Source organism: Aotus nancymaae, unplaced genomic scaffold (genome assembly GCF_030222135.1).
Source record: "Aotus nancymaae isolate 86718 unplaced genomic scaffold, 86718_ANA_hifiasm-v0.15.2.pri h1tg000049l, whole genome shotgun sequence".
Classification (NCBI taxonomy): Eukaryota; Metazoa; Chordata; class Mammalia; order Primates; family Aotidae; genus Aotus; species Aotus nancymaae.
Window position 1 is genome coordinate 25484089 of NW_026988463.1, and position 18188 is coordinate 25502276.

Below are 18188 nucleotides of genomic sequence, written 5' to 3' on the forward strand. Positions count from 1 at the left end.
TTGGATGGGTAGCTAAATTTAAAACTTAAGATAGGCCGGGTACAGTGGCTTGCACCTGCAATTCCAGCATTTTGGGAGGCTGAGGTGGGAGGATCACCTGAAGCCAGGAGTTTGAGACCAGCTTGGGCAAACATAGTGAGACTCCGTTTGTACAAAATAGAAAAAATAATAGCCAGGTGTGGTAGCACCCACCTGTAGTCCCAACTACTTGGGAGGCTGAGGTGGGAGGATGGGTTGAGCCCAGGAGGTTGAGGCTGCAGTGAGCTATGATTGCACCACTGCACTCCAGCCTGGACCACACAGTGAGATCGTGTCTCTAAGAGGAAAAAATCCTTGTGAGATTTCACACGATAATTCCGGGGGCCTCCTGTTTCCCATTCTGCAACTCATACTGAAACTTGCCCTTCAGTGCATAGAAAGCAGGATTACAGATTTCATGTGTGTGTGTGCATTCATGCATGTGTGTGCATTCATGCATGTGTGTGTGCATGCATGTCTGTGCATGTGCCCATGCGCTTGCACACACGTGCGTGTATGCGTGTGTGGGCATGCGTGGGTGTGCACGTGTGAATGCATGTGTGTGCATGCGCATGCGTACATGTGCTTGCCTGCATGTACCTGTGTGTGTGTGTGTGTGTGTGTATGCGTGTGCATGTGCATGTTTCCCTAGAAAACTTAGAAAAGCTGACCACTCTGTTGCTGGAGCCATTCCCTTTTAACTCTTTCATTTCCTCACAATCCCTAAACCTGCTTCACCCATCTCTGTGACCTGCCCGCCCCTGAGTTTGCAAGCCTGATCAAGTCTAAATCCCTCGGGTTCCAGAAGAATACACGGAAGCCCAGAGTCAGGAGTACTTTGCGCAAAGTCACTCAGGGTTGTCTGTCTCCATCTCCTGGGTCAGGCATGGTGGCGGGGACGGGGGCAGGTAGGACTTCTTCCCATCAGCAAATCCTTTTCACCTGCAGCAAAATCTCACGCCATTTTCTCTTCCTGGGTTTCTCCACCCAGTCAAGCCGGCTCCCCCTTTCAACGTGACCGTGACCTTCTCAGGACAGTATAATATCTCCTGGCGCTCGGATTATGAAGACCCTGACTTCTTCATGCTGAAGGGCAAGCTTCAGTATGAGCTGCAGTACAGGAACCGGGGAGACCCCTGGGCTGTGGTGAGGAACGTGGGGATCAGTGCAGGGAGGGGAGAGAAGGGAGTGCAGGGGCATCTGTGTGGGAGAGACGGGTGAGCATCGTCATTCATGGCCAAGAACAGAGACCAAGGGCACGAGCACCCCCTTACAGCGGGCCCTCCTCCCTCCCCTCACTTCTCCGCAAGGTAGGAGATCCCTGAATAATCTGTCCTCTCCGTGCCTGTCCCCTCCACTGTCAGCATGCCAAAGAGACTGTCCCTTCCTCAGGCTCCACCCCAGGTCTAGTGTAGTCACAATAGAAGAAATTTCAGGAACGTGGCAATCTGGAAGCTTCCCACTTGCTTAGAATGGCCATGGTTGGAGAGTTCCAGAAGTGTCAGTGATTAACAAGGTCCAGCCTGGTGCGGTGGCTCACGCCTGTAATCCTAGCACTTTGGGAGGCCAAGGCGGGTGGATTTCTTGAGGTCAGGAGTTCGAGACCAGCCTGGACAACATGGTGAAACTCTGTTTCTACTAAAAGTACAAAAAGTAACCGGGCGTGGTGACATGCACCTGTAATCCCAGCTACTCTGGAGGCTTAGGCAGGAGAATTGCTTGAATCTAGGAGGCAGATGTTGCACTGAGCTGGGATTGTGCCACTGCACTCTAGCCTGGGCAACAGAGCAAGACTCGATCTCAAAAAAGAAAAAAAAGTCCAGTGTTAGAGGGCTCTATGAGCCCCTATGATGGAAGCTGGGAAAGAGGTGGCTCTGCTGGAGGCAGGGACTGGCCTGGTTACACGCTGACCTGGTGCATCCTTTCCTTGTACTGGCAGAGTCCAAGGAGGAAGTTGATCTCAGTGGACTCGAGAAGTGTCTCCCTCCTCCCCTTGGAGTTCCGCAAAGACTCGAGCTATGAGCTGCAGGTGCGGGCAGGGCCCATGCCTGGCTCCTCCTACAAGGGGACCTGGAGCGAGTGGAGTGACCCAGTCATCTTTCAGACCCAGTCAGAGGGTAGGTGTGAAGCTGGGATGGACACCCCACTCCTGGTACCAAATCTTGTCCTGGTCTAGCCACCGTAAGCCCTGAGCTTTCTGGCACAGCTGGGAGGTATTCAGTTGTTCATCCCCAGATGTAGCCCTTCAGTGCCATTTCTAGAGCCCCTGCTGGTCAGGCCCTGTGCTGGATGCCAGCTGCTGCTTCTGTTAGGCATTTGATACCCCTAATTCTGAAGTGGGAATCAGCCCCATTTTTCAGATGAGATAACTGAGGCTTAGAGAAATGAAGTTACTTGCCTGGGATGAGGAATGAGAACAAGATTTGAACCATCTCACTTCAAGACACTAGCAGTAGCAGCCTCTCCCACCCCTTTCCACTCTACCCCAGGCCCATTTCCCACCACGCCCACCCCACGTGGCCTCTGGTAGAGTTGGTGCCCTTTAACCCTTTGCTTCCCTCCCAGAGTTAAAGGAAGGCTGGAACCCTCACCTGCTGCTTCTCCTCCTGCTTGTCATAGTCTTCATTCCTGCCTTCTGGGGCCTGAAGACCCACCCAGCCTGGAGGTGAGGCCATGAGGAAGGCAGGGAGGTGGTCGGGCTGGGCCACTGCCCCTCTATGGCATACCCAAGGTTGGGGAACATGCCTGTCATCATGATTACAATGACGGCAATGGGATAATAACCAGCTCACAGCCGCTGCGTGCTGGACACCGTGAAGGGCACTCACTTCATTCCCATGGCAGCCCTAGAGCTTGAGACACTGCATTTGCCCCTGTTTTACAAATGGGGAAGCTGAGGCACGGAGAGGTCAAGGAATTTGCCCAAAGTCACACAGCTCTGAGGTGGAGAAATTGGGATTGAAACTCTGGGCCCTTAAACAGGGACCTCAGCTGTGATCTTGTCCAGTGGATTCTAAGCTTTGAGGCCCGCAGAGCATCGGGGCCACCAGGTGGTGGTGAAGAGGTGGGTGCAATACCCCACACCTCTGAAATGGCCTCTCTGTGCACTCCTGGTTGCAGATAAAGAAGTTGAGGCTCAGAAGGGGCAGCATTTGCCCAGCACAGCACAGGCAGCCAAGAACATAACCTCATACCCCTTTAGGAGCCTGCAAGGGAGGCTTGCTGCTCCCAGATGGGGGAAGCAAGCCCTGGGGAAGGAGGGAGGTGCCTGGGCTGTGCTTTGTGATACTCAGAAGCTCCTGTAGGGATAAATCTGGGGTGTGTCCGAATGGGAAGCCAGGCTGGCCTCTAGTGAGTCAGGGGCCTCACCCTTTCTGCCCCTCAGGCTGTGGAAGAAGACATGGGTCGTCCCCAGCCCTGAGAATTTCTTCCTGCCTCTGTACAAGTGCTATGGAGGAGACTTCAAGGTGAGCACCCCACCCTGTGATGAGTCCCTCTGAGCCCCACCTCCCCTCACCCCGGGCACCCCAGTCTCACCCCACAGGCCTCGAGCATCCAGATCTCAGTCAAGCCACAAGCCAGGCCTCAGTTTCCCCATGTGCCCAGTGCAGACAGTTATTCTTGTAGTGCAGAATTGGCAGGAGAATTAAACAAGATTTGACCAGGTATCCTTCAACTGTTGAAGAATTCCCAAACTATGCATTTCCTGGGATCCTGCCAGACCATTGCCACTCCTGAGATATGCCCAGTCCTGCAGGGAGAGTTCACTGCCAGGACCATGAATGGGTGAATTGGTACGGTGGCTCACGTCTGTAGTCCCAGCACTTTGGGAGGCCAAAGCAGGTGGATTGCTTGAGAACAGCCTGAGCAACATAGGGAGACCCTCTACGACCACTCCGCCTCTCCATCTCTACAAAAAGTTTAAAAATCATTCAAGCAAGATGGTGCATGGCTGTAGTCCCAGCTACTTGGGAGGCTGAGGCAGGAGGATCGTTCCTAGGCTGCAGTGAGCTACAATCACACCACTGCACTCCAGTCTGGGCAACAGACAGAGATGCTGTCTAAAAAAAATTAAATCAAAAAGAAACGTTAACAAGAGCATGCAGCATTGCCCAGCGCAAGAAGCCAGACTGGGAGAGGGAGTGAGGCTGGTGGTCTCGAGTCATAGACTGCTGCTCCCCCCACCCGCCCGGTCCTTTCTCAGGTGCCCTTAATCTGGGTTGGAGAGGGAGTGGGTTCTGGGAAGGGTCTGGCCTCCCGGGGCAAAACACACCAATCTTTGCCAAGCCTCCACCTCACCACCACCCACCAGCACCCAAGGATTGTCTGTGCCCATTTACAGCTGTGTTACCCACCGTGCAGCAGTGGGAGGGGCTGCTGCAGAGAGGATGTGGTGACAGAGGTGGGAGGGGCAGTCCCGCCTGCTGCAGCCGAGCCTGAAAGTCAGACAATATAGACCTAGAGCATTGATTGGGCTCCTCCTGTCTGCCTGGTGCTGTGCTGGACACCCTTCCTGCCTCACTCACTCTTGTACAGCAGCCCCTGCAGAGTGGGTGTTCCACTGCCCTCAGGGCACCCACGAGGAGGCCAAGGCTCAGAACAGGCAGGGAGGAACCTGCACTCCAACCCACATAAAACCCACCCTTTCCTCTTCCCTAAAGCTCAAATATCACAGTTATTTTGGGTTGATTTTTACCAAGACTCATATAGCACTTGCTATATACCAGGGAGTCCACTAGGAGCATCACATACAGTGACTCACTTAACCCTCACGACGACCCTATGGGTGGGTGCTATAATTAGGTCCATTTTCCAGATGAGGAAACTGAGGCACAGAGAGGGTAATTGGCTTAAGGGCACACAGCTGAGAAGTGACTTCAAATCAGTGGCGGTGGCCACATGATGGTTCTGAGATGAGTTTTTGAGGAAGATGAGCTCAAAACAGGGAGATTCCCATTCTCAGGGATTTTCCTTGCCAATTGCATGGGGATTCTGGTGTCATGAGTGGGAGTCCCAGCAGGGGAGGGAAGGAGGGTCCTTCAAGTTTAAGGGCCACTGCCTCAGCCAGCATCACTTACATCCTTTATCCTCAAAGTGTACAAAGACCTTTCCAAGTGGCTTTTCGCTGATTCACTCCACTCATTCGTTAATAAACATTTATTGAGCACCTACTGTGTGCTAGGCACTGGGGATACAGCCATGGATGGAAGAGACAAGACTTGTGCCTGGGGCCAAGTGTCTGTCTGGTGGGGACAAATAAACCAGGAGAGTACTGGGTTTCAAGAAACATCAAGGAGGAGGGAAAGGAGGAGATGGCTCAGGTGTCACTCAGACCTCAGGCCCTCCTGCCCTCATGTCTCCTTGACTCATGAATCTTAGCCCCTGCTGGGGCTATGGGATCACCAGTTGTCTGAATGGTCAGGCTACTAAGGGTAGCAACTCCCTTCTACAAGTGGGGAAATTGAGGCCCAGAGTAGGAGGGGGACACCAGTGGGGACCCCCACTAAGGTGGGAGCACATCATGGTCCCGATTCCTCCCTCCCTCCCTCCCTCTCTCTCTCCTGCCCCTCTCTGAGTGTCTTTGACTGTTTTCATGTCTCTTTCTCTCTTGATGTCTCTTTGTCTCTGCGTCTGTGTCTTTCTGTCAGTTTAAACCCTCACCTTGGCTGGGGCGCAGTGGCTTACCCCTGTAATCCCAGCAATTTGGGAGGCCAAGGTGGGTGGATCACCTGAGGTCAGGAGTTCAAGACCAGTCTGGCCAATATGGTGAAACCCCGTCTCTACTAAAAATACAAAAATTAGCCGGGTGTGGTGGTGCATGCCTATTAGTACCAGCTACCTGGGAGGCTGAGGCAGGAGAATCGCTTGAACCTGGGAGGTAGAGGTTGCGGTGAGCCAAGATGGCGCCACTGCACTCCAGCCTGGGCAACAGAGTCAGACTGTCTCAAAAGAATAAAAGTAAAAAAATAAGAAAACCCTCATCTTACCCTTGTCCTGTGCTATGACTAACTCTTTTTCTCTCTCACAGAAGTGGGTGGGTGCACCCCTCACTGCCTCCATCCTGGAGCTGGGACCCTGGAGCCCAGAGGTGCCCTCAGCCCTGGAGGTGTACAGTTGCCACCTACCACGGAGTCCGGCCAAGAGGCTGCAGCTCACGGACCTGCGAGAACCGGCAGAGCTGGTGGAGTCTGACAGCGCGCCCAAGCCCAGCTCCTGGGCCATGGCCCAGAACTCCGGGGGCTCAGCTTACAGTGAGGAGGGGGACAGGCCGTACGGCCTGCTGTCCATCGACACAGTGACTGTGCTAGATGCAGAGGGACCGTGCGCCGGGCCTTGCAGCTGTGAGGATGACGGCTATCCAGCCCTGGATCTGGACGCCAGCCTTGAGCCCAGCCCAGGCCTAGAGGACCCACTCTTGGACATGGGCACCACAGTCCTCTCCTGTGGCTGTGTCTCGGCTGGCAGTCCTGGGCTAGGAGGGCCCCTAGAAAGCCTCCTGGACAGACTAAAGCCACCCCTTGCAGATGGGGAGGACTGGGCTGGGGGACTGCCCTGGGGTGGCCGGTCACCTGGAGGGGCCTTAGAGAGTGAGGCGGGCTCGCCCCCGGCCGGCCTGGATATGGACACGTTTGACAGTGGCTTCGCGGGCTCTGACTGCAGCAGCCCTGTGGAGTGTGACTTCACCAGTCCCGGGGACGAAGGCCCCCCCCGGAGCTACCTCCGCCAGTGGGTGGTCATTCCCTCGCCACTCTCGAGCCCTGGACCCCAGGCCAGCTAGTGAGGCTGACTGGCTGTCCAGAGCTGGCCACTGGCTACCGGACCCTGACCCAGAGACAAGGTCACCTGGGCTGTGATTGAAGACACCTGCAGCCTTTGGGCTCCCAGATGGGCCTTCGAGCCTGATGTTTACAGTGTCTGTATGTGTGCATGTGTGCGTGTGTATGTGCACGTGTAGGTGCATATGTGTGCATGTGTGTGTAGGTGCATGTGTATGTGCATTTCTGTGTGTGTTGGTGCATGTGTATGTGTGTGTGTGCGTGCGCATGTGTGTGTGCATGTATGTGCATGTGTAGGTGCATATGTGTGCATGTGTAGGTGTGTGTGTGTGCGTGCGTGTTGGTTTCCGCATGTGTGCATGTGTGTGTCTCAGGTGCGGGCACAGTGACATGTCCACGTGTGTGTGTGATTGCACGTGCCTGTGGGCCTGGAGAATGCCCATGGTACTCTATGCATTCTGGGTCCAGGGAGCTCACCCAAGTGTACCAGGGTGCACAGCAAACGTGTCTGTGGGCAACAGATGACAACAGCCTTTGTCCTTGCCAGGGTCTTGTGTTACAAACCGGTGCACGGCCCCTCTAGGGCCTTGTGGGACCAGGGCGTTGCTTGCAGCAGAGGCCAAGCCCAGCCCTCCAGTATCTGCCTCCAGGAGCTGCAAGAAGTCCATATGGTTCGTTGTCACCTGCCAGCAGGAAGGGAAAGGGGTGAGCCCATGTTGACCCCACCCCGGGTTGTGAAGATGTTGGGTGACCCATGGAGGAAAGTCTGAATCCTGACTCTGATACCTTCTGGCTGCGGTACCTGAGCCAAGTTGCCTCCCGTCTCTGGGCAAGAGTTTCTTTGTCTGGACAATGTGGAAGGCATGACCCACCTGGGGGAAACTGGTGATGTCACCTGTGTATAGTACGCAGCCCAGAGCAGACCCTCAGTATACGTCAGCTTCCTTCCTTCTGCGGCCACAGCAGAGGCTCGCACAGGAGGTGGGCGGGGGTGAGAACACCCATTATCCCCAACAGCCTGGGCGCCTGTGGGGCTGTCCCGCCTGCAGAGGGCCACTTGGGGGGGTTTCCAGGCTTAAAACCAGTCCGTCTCGTCTCTTGGAAACAGCTCCCCAGCAACCAAGATTTCTTTTTCTGACTTCTACTACTAAGTTTTAAAAAATTCCGTTTGTGCACCCAAGAGATATTTATTAAACACCAATTACGTGCCAGGTCAAGGCTCATGGGACCCTCCCCCCATGGCACTCGTGGAGGGAGGGTGCAGGCCGAAACCAGGCAGTGCCCTCCAGCCACACATCCTGCTGTGCCTCCCCACCCTGCCCCAATTCAGCAATTCAATCCAGCGTCTTATTTGTTCATCTGAAGAATTAGAGGGAGGTCAAGTTGTGTGTCAATGATTTGTCAGAGAACCTGTTGAAATGTGAATTAAGAAGCTAAGAAAATACTTTTTAGCAACATTTTGTTTTTCTTTTGAAACAGAGTCTCGGTCTGTCGCCCAGGCTGGAGTGCAGTGGTGTGATCTTGGCTCACTGCAGCCTTTGCGTCCTGGGTTCAAGCTATTCTTCCTGCCTCAGCCTCCTGAGTAGCTGGCATTACAGGCATGCACCACCATGCCTGGTTAATTTTTGTATTTTCAGTAGAGACGGGGCTTTACCATGCCAGCCAGGCTGGTCTCAAACTCCTGACCTCAAATGATCTGCCTGCCTCAGCCTCTCAAAGTGCTGGGATTACAGGCATGAGCCACCGTGCCAGCCCCTTAGCAACATTGTCAAGGCACCTCACTGAATATCAGTTTAGTATAGAAGCTAGATGTAGGTGCTAGGTATTGTATAAAACTCATCTCTCTCTCCTGTCTTTCTCTCTCTCTCTACACACACACACACACACACACACACACACACACACACACACACACACACATTTTTTAAGGAAATATGTTGTTTTCCCCCAAAGGGTGCCCATCTTAGAAGTGGCTTGGGCTTCTGAAGACCAAGCAAGGTTACAGCAGCAGAGATTGTGATTCAGCTCCAGAGCCTGAGAGACGGAGTCATAGTCCTGGTAATAGCTCTTGAGCTCCTGGATCCAGCCATGCCTGAAACCACATTTCTCCTGGACCATTTCGATATGAGAATGGAAGTCATTATGATGTACACCAAATATTTCCACCCCCTGCACCTGCACCCTGGGGAGTCTTGGGAACCTGGAGGAGGACCCCCACCCTGGCCCGGTCCCGCTGTCCTCCCCAAAGGCCAGACTGCAAGCTGCAGGGCCGTGGTGGAGAAGCCAGCTCTGGCTTTTGGAGCAGGGTTGGATTGGAAGTCAGCAGAAGTCAGTCCTGTCGAAGGCTCCTTTGTGACTCATCTGTGAAGTGGGGTAGTTGGGAGAGGTTGCTGAGAGAATGCATGAGAGTCCTCGGTGCCTGGCAGGAGACTGGAAGGTTCTAGAATGCTGATGGTTATAAGAGTGGGACTGTGAGCCTGGGATCGGGGGGTGTGAGACTCGGATGAGAGTGAGAGAGTGGAAGCACAGCTTCTGCACGGGGGAGCAGCCCTCACCACCCCTACACCCACACCCGCACCCTAGGGACTCTTGGGTCCAGATGTGCTGTGGTTTTCACACCCTCGTGGGGGCAGCAGTTTCCAGGAGCCACCTGCGGGTGCCGCCTGAGCCACAGGCTCTCAGGAAACCAGCACAGCTCTCCTGCACCCAGAGCTCGCTGGGTGAGGGAGGGGAACACGGATGACTGGGGAGGGCCTGACTGAGGCCAGATGGGGGTTGCTCTGGACTGGAGCAGATGAGCCTCCTTAGAATCCCACCTTCGAAGGGAACTCAGCTCATAAACATGGGGGAGCGAAGTTGGAGGCTGGGCGCAGTGGCTCATGCCTGTGATCCCTGCACTTTGGGAGGCTGAAGCAGGTGGATCACTTGAGGCCAGGAGTTCAAGACTAGCCTGGGTAACATAGCAAGACCCCATCTCGACAAAAATTATTTAAAAAAAAATTATCCAGGCACGGTGGTGCTTGCCTGTTGTCCCAGCTACTCGGGGGGCTAAGGTGGGAGGATCGCCTGAGCCCAGGAGTTTGAGGCTGCAGTGAGCTGTGACTGCACCACTGCACTCCAGCACGGGTCACAGATCAAGTCCCTATCTCTTAAAAAAAAAAAAAAAGTTGGAGACAAGAGTCGGCTCACCTAGAAGGACGGATTAGTAGGTGGGAGGGTGGACGGAGGATGGATGGATAGAAGGATCTTATTAGGTTGGCGCAAATGTCTTTGCTATTACTCTTAATGGCTTTGATAACACGTTTGAAGGAAGAATGGTTGGTTGGATAGACAGAGATAAACAGATACTGGAGACAAAGGTGAAGACAAAACAGAAGTCTACAGGCAGCAACTCTATTTTGTTCACTGCCTTTAGTCCCAGCCTGGCACATAGTAGGCACTCAATAAAGCCTGATTTGTAGCATTTGCTTATTTCCATGGTGTAATTTCAAGTGCCTGATTTCAGTCTAAACACAGAGTTGGAAAGAGATATGCACAATCTGCTCTCTTGACTGGTATGAGTGAGTCCCAGCTCACTTACTGATGGTAACCCAGACAGCACATCAAGAGGGCCAGGGGGCTTCAGGGAGGAGGTGGTGTTGGTTGGACTTTGAAAAATGAATAGGAGGCTGGGAGCAGTGGCTCATGACTGTAATCCTAGCACTTTGGGAGGCTGAGGTGGACGGACCATTTGAGATCAGGAGTTCGAGACCAGCCTGGGCAACATGGTAAAACCCAGTCTCTAATAAAAATACAAAAATTAGCTGGGTGTGGTGGCACGCGCCTGTAATCCCAGCTACTTGGAAGACTGAGGCAGGAGAATCCAGGAGGCGGAGGTGCAGCGAGCAGATGGTATCACTGCGCTCCATCCTGGGCGACAGAGCAAGACTCTGTCTCAAAAATAAAAATAAAAAAGGAAAAATGAATAGGAGTTGTTAGATGTACCAGTTATTTGGGGCAGAGGGAAGAGCTTGGACAAAGGCCTGGAGTTATGACTAAGGGTCAGAAGCAAGTGGGACTGGCAGCTCCTCACCTTCCAAAGACCAGGCCAGAATTGCTAAGGACCCTCACTTAAGAGGAAACGGGACCCATCACAACACTTTCCCAGCTGACACACTCCTCACCTTGCCGTCTGCAAGCGCTGAGGGGCAGACTCGTCCATTGGACAGATGAAATGAAGGCACAGCACAGGCTGATGATCTGAGGTCACACACTGAATGAGTGGTTGGAGTTGGAACGAGAACTCTGGGCTCCTGATGCCAATTTCAGTTCTTTTTCACCATGCTCTGCTAGGAAGCATGTAGATCCAGAGGTCAGGAAGGTTTAGCAGACCCCTGTGGGTGCTGCTGCATCTGCCGGTGCTATAGCCCGGGGATGTGGCTGACCCCTGCTCTGGGAGTGGCTACGTGACCCAGGCCTGGCCAATAGGACATTCCTTCCCCCTGGCAACAGTACAGTTTAGGGACAGACATACCATAGCTGGTTCATACTCTCTTTCTGCTGGGATTACTGAGCTGTAAGGAGGGGACTGGGAGGGGTAGCAAGAAACACACAAGAAAGCAGAGCTGAGAGATGGAGACATAGTCCTGGTAATAGCTCTTGAGCTCCTGGATCCAGCCATGCCTGAAACCACATTTCTCCTGGACCATTTAGATACATGAGTATAGAAGTCATTATGCTGTTCACCAAATATTTCCAGCTTTTGGCCTTCTGGGCACATGGCAGGATTGTGCCTCCTGACCCTCTGTAGCCAGATGGGGCCACATGACTGGCAGGGACTAGTCAGTTGTGAGCAGAAGTGGTAAGTCTCACTTTTGGGCAGAGCATTTTTCAGATGGCTGCCACACCCCCTAGAGTGTTTTCCTCTCTGTCACAGAGACAGATGATGATGGTGACTGTTCCATCTGCCTGAATGAGGAGATATAGACTGAAATTTCAGTTCACTTGTGATAGACATGTATTGTGAGCAAGAAATCAATCCTTTGTTGTTCTAAGCTGCTGCAATGGGGCTGTTTGTTACCACAGCATAACCCCGCCTATCCTGACTGAATCAATGGGCTGATACATTTCCTTTTTTTCCTTAAGCTGGTTTGAGGTGGGTTTCTCCCCCTTGCAGCAGAAAGTGTTCTAGCATTATTCTGATATTATCTCCACAGTAAGGACTCTCCTTCCATCTTAAGGAAGAACGCTGTATTAGTCCTTGTGTCACTATAAAGAAATACCAGGCAGGGCTGGGATCATGCCTGTAATCCTAGCACTTCGGGAGGCCAAGGTGGGCGGATCACTTGAGGCCAGGAGTTCGAGACCAGCCTTGCCAACCTGGCAAAACTCTGTCTCTACTAAAAATACAAAAGTTAGTCAGGCATGGTGGCGCATGCCTGTAATCCCAGCTACTCAAGAGGCTAAGACATGAGGATCACTTGAACCCAGGAGGCAGAGGTTGCAGTAAGCTGAGATGGCGCCATTGTGCGCCAGCCTGAGTGGCAGAGTGAGATCCTGTCTCAAAAAATAAAAATAAAAATAAAGAAATACCAGGGACTAGGTAATTTACACAGAGGCTCAATTGGCTCACAGTTCTGTAGGTTGCGTAGGAAGCTTCCAATCACAGTGGAAGGCGAGGGGGAGCCGGCACGCCATGTGGCAAGCGCGGGAGGAAGAGTAAGGTGGGAGATCCAGATTCTTTTAAACAACAGATCAGCCAGGCCAGTGGCTCACACCTGTAATCCAAGCACTTTGGGAGGCCGAGGCGGGCAGATCACCTGAGGTCAGGAGTTTGAGACCAGTCTGACAAATACGGTGAAACCCTGCCTCGACTAAAAAAAAAAATACAAAAATTAGCCGGTGTGGTGATGTGTGCCTATAATCCCAGCTACTTGGGAAGCTGAGACAAGAGAAGTGCTTGAACCTAGGAGGCAGAGGTTGCAGTGAGCCGAGTTCGTGCCACTGTGCACCAGCCTGGACCACAGAGCCAGACTCCGTCAAAAAACAAGCAAACGCCCAGATCTCCCGTGAACTGACACAGTGAGAACTCACTCATCACCAAGGGGATGGTGCTAAGTTGTTCATGAGGGATATGCCCCCATGATCCAATCACCACCCCCACCAGGCCTCACCTCCAACACTGAGAATCACAGTTCAACATGAGATTTGGAGAAGACAAACATCCAAACTGTATCACTGACCCCATTCAAAGGGACAAGAAGATCAGGCTCTAGCATTTCTCATGAATGACCTGGGCAAGTCATTTGCTGTCGCTCAGCCTCAGTTTTCTCTTTTATAAAGCAGGGGTAAGAAATCAGCCTCTCAGCTTGCTCAGGGAACAAAAAGAGAGGGTGGGACAAGCCCTTACTATATGTGAGTTGTCTTTGTGTTTTTTTGTTTTTAGATAGTCTCATTCGGTTACCCAGGCTGGAGTGCAGTGGTACAATCTCGGCTCACTGAAACCTCTGCCTCCCAGGTTCAAGCAATTCTCCTGCCTCAGCTGGGATTACAGGCATGCGCCACCAACCCCTGCTAATTTTTCCATTTTTAGTAGATACAGTGTTTCACCATGTTGTTGAGGCTGGTCTCGAACTCCTGACCTGAAGTGATTCAATCGCCTCAGCCTCCCAAAGTGCTGGGATTACAGGCATGAGCTACCATGCCCAGTGCGGGGTGCGTTGTCTTTCTATCATCTTGAGCTAGGCTCCGGGTTAGAAGAGAAGAGGGCTGTGGCACCAGCCTTTCCCAGTCTCCTTCCCAGACAGTTCATAAATGCTTCCCTCCAGATGCCTTGACGCTTGCATTGCTCTCTGCGGTGATTCAAAGAATACATAAACCCAGCTCCCCAGCCATCTACAGTTCCTGTGAGATCTCAGCCTGGGATGCTGTATGGGCATCCCACATGCTCTAACAAGGGAAGGAGGTGGAGGGAAGTCAAGGCCCAGAAAGAGGCAGTGATTTTCCTGGAGTCCATCGTGCCCTGCCCCATTCCTGAGGGCCTTTTGGTCCCCTAGCTGGAGGTGAAAGCCCCTTCCTCCCTCCTCCTATCTGGGGATGTGGTTTGCCTGGGCCCGGCTGCTGGCCCTGGCTGCTGGCCCCATGGTATGGCACAACCCTGCACAGCCCACCCAGCCCCAGGTGCACTGACAAAACCCAGGAAGGGGACTTCCGGTGGAAGATGGAGCAGCGAGCACATGCACCGCCCCTCCCAGGAACCCATTCCACTCACAGTAAAGGAGGCAGGCGCTTCCTTCAAACTCTCAACAGGGAAGAACAAGGAGAGGACTCAACTGCAGTCAGGAAGCACCCACGCATTTGTGCAAGATGAGAGGATGGAGTCAAGTCTTTGCTCAGACGTCACCTTCCTTCTCCATGGGGCCTACCTGGGTTGGGCCCCTTATTCAAAGTACAGCACCCCACTGCCTGGTTTTGGTTTTTTCCATCACACTTATTACACCCATCACACTTATTACACCCTCTAATATGTCTGTTATTTACCCATCATATTTACTGTCTATCCCCACTAGAGCAGGGATTTAGTCTCCGCGGGGTCTCAGAGCCTAGAATAGTGCCTGGTATGGAACAGGTAATAAAAAATATAGAATGAATGAATGAATCAATCAATCAATTAATGGTAGAGTAGGGACTGGCAGAGCAGTATGTGGAGAGGAGGGAACCATCTGCCCCAGACCTAGAAAGGGCACAGAATGAGGTGTAGAGATGAAACAGTCCTCCCAGGAAGTCTGTAATCAGAGCCAGAGCCCTTCCTCCATTGCTGAAACCATGGGACGACCATAGCTCTCCTCTGTCTTTAAGGGTGACAAAAGTAAAGGTTTTCCTTTCGAAAATTGATGGTCCCAGGCCAGGCACGGTGTGGCTCATGCCTGTAATCCCAGCACTTTAAGAGGCTGAGGCAGGTGGATCACCTGAGGGCAGGAGTTTGAGACCTGCCTGGCCAACATGGCAAAACTCCATCTCTATGAAATATACAAAAATTGGCTGGGCATGGTGGTGTGTGCCTGTAATCCCAGCTACTTGGGAGGTGGAGGCACGAGAATCGCTTGAGCACAGGAGCTGGAGGTTGCAGTGAGCTGACACGGCGACACTGCACTCCAGCCTGGGCGAGAGTGAGAGTCTGTCTCAAAAAAAAAAAAAAAAATTGATGACCCCCGATAAGAAACCCTTTCATCCTACTCTTTAGTCTCCCAGCACAGAGCTGGCTCCCCCACCACCCCAAAACAAATCCCATCCCTGGAAGGCAGTGTGATGGGGAGGTCCCTGAGGCTGGCAGCCTGGAATGCCAGCAGATCCGCTTTCCAGCCTCCAGCCCTGTGGACATGACTTTACCTCCTTTGCCTCAGTTTCCTCATCTATGAAATGGGTATACTGATCAGACATACATCTTAGTGATGTTGCGGGGCCAGGAGTTAGTGTATATAACGTGCCCAGAACAGTGTCTGGCCTCTGGCAGGCTGAGGAAATCTTGTTGCTAGGACATCATCGATTTTATGGAGAAGTCATGCCTCGCCCCAGTCAGCTCTTGCTGGCCTCACCCTGGAGACAGAAATGGACCAAGAGCACAGACACGGGAAACCAAGACGAAGCAACGGAAAACAGAGACGGGCGGCTGCTGCCACCTACTGGGGAATGCTGCAATCTGCAGGTGTCGGCTGAAGGTGGAGCCCTCGAGCTCTGCTGTCAGGGAGGAAATGACACACAAGTGCAAGGACCCTGGACAATCGTCACAGCAGCCCTCTGTGGTAGGGAATAGGGGCGATGAGGATGGAGTGAACTGGCAGGGGTTTAATTCAACAAGGGCTGACTTCTACCCTTTGGGTGGATGGACCTGTGTTGGGCACTGGGAGGTGAGGAAGGAGGGAGATTCCACGCATGCACACACATGCACACACAACACGTCCACACAGCCAAATACATACATACACAGCACGTATGTGCAGATACACATTCATGAACAATGGAATTCAAGGATAAAAATAAGAAACAGAAACTAACCTTCTGTATGTTTAAGTTCCATCAACGTCAAGACACTTTGGTGAGCGAGACCAACCACTCAGCTCCTCCCTAAAGAACTGAGGGTCCTGGGAATTTTACCGTGGCGATGCCATCTTTTTTACATTATTAACTGAAGAAAGGTGCCCTTCAAAGGTTTTTTTTTAAGATCAGGAAACAAAAAGAAGTCAGAAGGAGCCGTATCAGGACCGTGAGGTGGGTGCCTGATTTCCCATGGAAACGTTTGCAAAACTGCCCTTGTTTGATGAGGGAGCAGGGGCATTGCTGTGGTGGAGAAGGACTCTTTGGTAAAGCTTTCCCGGGTGGTTTTCCGCTAAAGCCTTGGCTGCTTCCTCAAAACACTCCCATAACAGGCATGCCGATGCGGACGTGGAGGGAGTCCCTGAGTGGCAGTGAGCTGCGCTGAGGGCGTGGTTTTATGTCGCATGGCATCACAGGCCCGGGCTTCCCAGGGAGTGCACTGACAGATATGGACGGAAATGGGAAGAGGGAAACTGGGAGGGGCCCTGAAGGAGAGGGGCCAGAGGCTTCAGCAGGATTTGAAATGTTGGATTTGGCAGAGAATGCATTCATATACTTGCTTATCTAAGAAAAAGAAAACAGAATTAAGAGTGAGGAACGAAGGACTGTGGGGGTACAGGGAAGGACACAAAGCCAAAGTGTCCAGGCCTCGTGTGGGTGCCCATCAGGGCTGCGCATTCCCTGCTCTCTCTGCAGGAGACCTGCAGCAACCATCTAGCACTGCTCTCTGGCAGCTCCAAAAGGGCCAGAGACCCATTTTTGCTCTTTGCAGGTTTTATTTGGTAGATAGTGCTTAACATTTCTGCCAAATTTGCATTCCTTCACAGCCTGGGCATACACGTTTTAGTTTTCCACAGTTACTATCACTCCCTAGTATGCCCCTTTCCTCTCATTTGTTACCTGCCTGGCCCCTGAAGGCATCTCAACTCACAACTACTGGTCAATGCTGTGGCTTCTGGAGACTTCTGTGCAGAGCTTGGAGGGGCAGAGAGCTGCCTTGGAAGGATGGATGGATGGATGAGTAGGTAGATGAATGAATAGGGGGGTGGGTGGGTAGATGAGCAGATGGATGGATAGGTGAATGGATGGATAGATGAGTGGGTGGATGGATGGATGGGTGGGTGGATGGATGGACAGATGAATGGATGGATGGACAAGTGGACAGATGGATGGATGGATGGACAGATGAATGGATAGGTGGATGGATGGATGGACAGACAGATGAATGGACAGATGGATAGATGGGTGGGCAAATGAGAGGCTTCATGATGGGTAGGAGGGAGGGGAAGAGGGAACAAGATCATCCCTGGGCAATGGCTGTAGGAATGTGCGCTGGTGTTCACAGAAGCCCCATCTCACCATCTGAGAGCTGTCCCCACCAACCCTACATCTTATTTCCCAACACAGGCCCACACTCTCCCTCATCTGGGAGGCACAGGCAGAGAAGGAAACCTGGCTGAACCGGACCATGCACTTGCACCCAGTGCTCTTCAGCTCTTCCCCCCGTTCTCACATGAGAAAACTAAGGCTCTGAAATGTGGATGCGGTGGTTGTATTTTAAGAATCATTTGCTGGATTCCCAAACCTTTCTTCCACCACATCACACATTCCCAAATAATTAGCATTTGCTCAGTATTTTATTTATGAAGCAGACCACATCCACTATTCTACATGATTACCTCAAAAAATTCCAGGGAACATTTCTGTTTCTTAAAGTTTAAATGAAACTTTAAAGAGAAAAAAAAAAAGGATGCTAAGGCCTGAACAGCTTCGGCAGTGTGGGGGCTCACCCTCAGGACTCCGACCCCCAAGACCCTGTCTTCGTCCCTCCTCGCCCACAAGTGCGGCCCAGAGTGGCCCTTCCTGGGTTGGAAGGTGGGTCAGGTCAGGGGTCTTAAGGGCACATGTTCCCCAGGGAGGACACTTTTCTAGGTGAGAGAAGCTGCAGGTGGGTGTGAGACACAGATGGCTGGGGTGGGGCACATCCCACCTACAGGGAGCGGCCTCTGCTCAGCACTTCTGTCACAGGAAGAAAGCTAAGCCCATTGTAACTGGAACTTTCCGTTTTAAAAGAGAGACATCTGAATTTTTTTTTTAAATGTGAAAACTCTACATTTAAAAAATGCTGACAACTAACTTAAAAAAATGTAATCATGTGCATTCAAGGCTGGGTCAGGAGCAGCTCTGTGGGGGGCAGGCCTGGGGCCAGCTAAGAAGGCGGTGAGAGAGCTGCCCGTGCCCCTCTCCATCCCGGAGGCCGTCTCTCACCTGCTGGCTGAGGCTGGGCGGGGCTTAGCATCAGGGCCTTCCCTCTTCCTTTGG

At 52.4% G+C, this 18188-nt stretch overlaps 1 protein-coding gene across 2 annotated transcripts in view; it reads left to right on the forward strand.

Moving 5' to 3' along the window:
• The window catches only part of IL21R (interleukin 21 receptor), a 45974-nt gene extending 35715 nt beyond the window's left edge, over positions 1 to 10259 (forward strand). For both annotated transcript variants that reach the window (XM_012464616.2, XM_012464617.2), the window contains exons 5-9: positions 1010 to 1164; positions 1958 to 2135; positions 2584 to 2683; positions 3404 to 3485; positions 6047 to 10259. In XM_012464616.2, the coding sequence (XP_012320039.2) occupies positions 1010 to 1164; positions 1958 to 2135; positions 2584 to 2683; positions 3404 to 3485; positions 6047 to 6796 (1265 nt within the window). In that variant the 3' untranslated portion in view covers positions 6797 to 10259. The remainder of the gene's footprint in view (positions 1 to 1009; positions 1165 to 1957; positions 2136 to 2583; positions 2684 to 3403; positions 3486 to 6046) is intronic.
• Positions 10260 to 18188: the final 7929 nt, after the last annotated feature.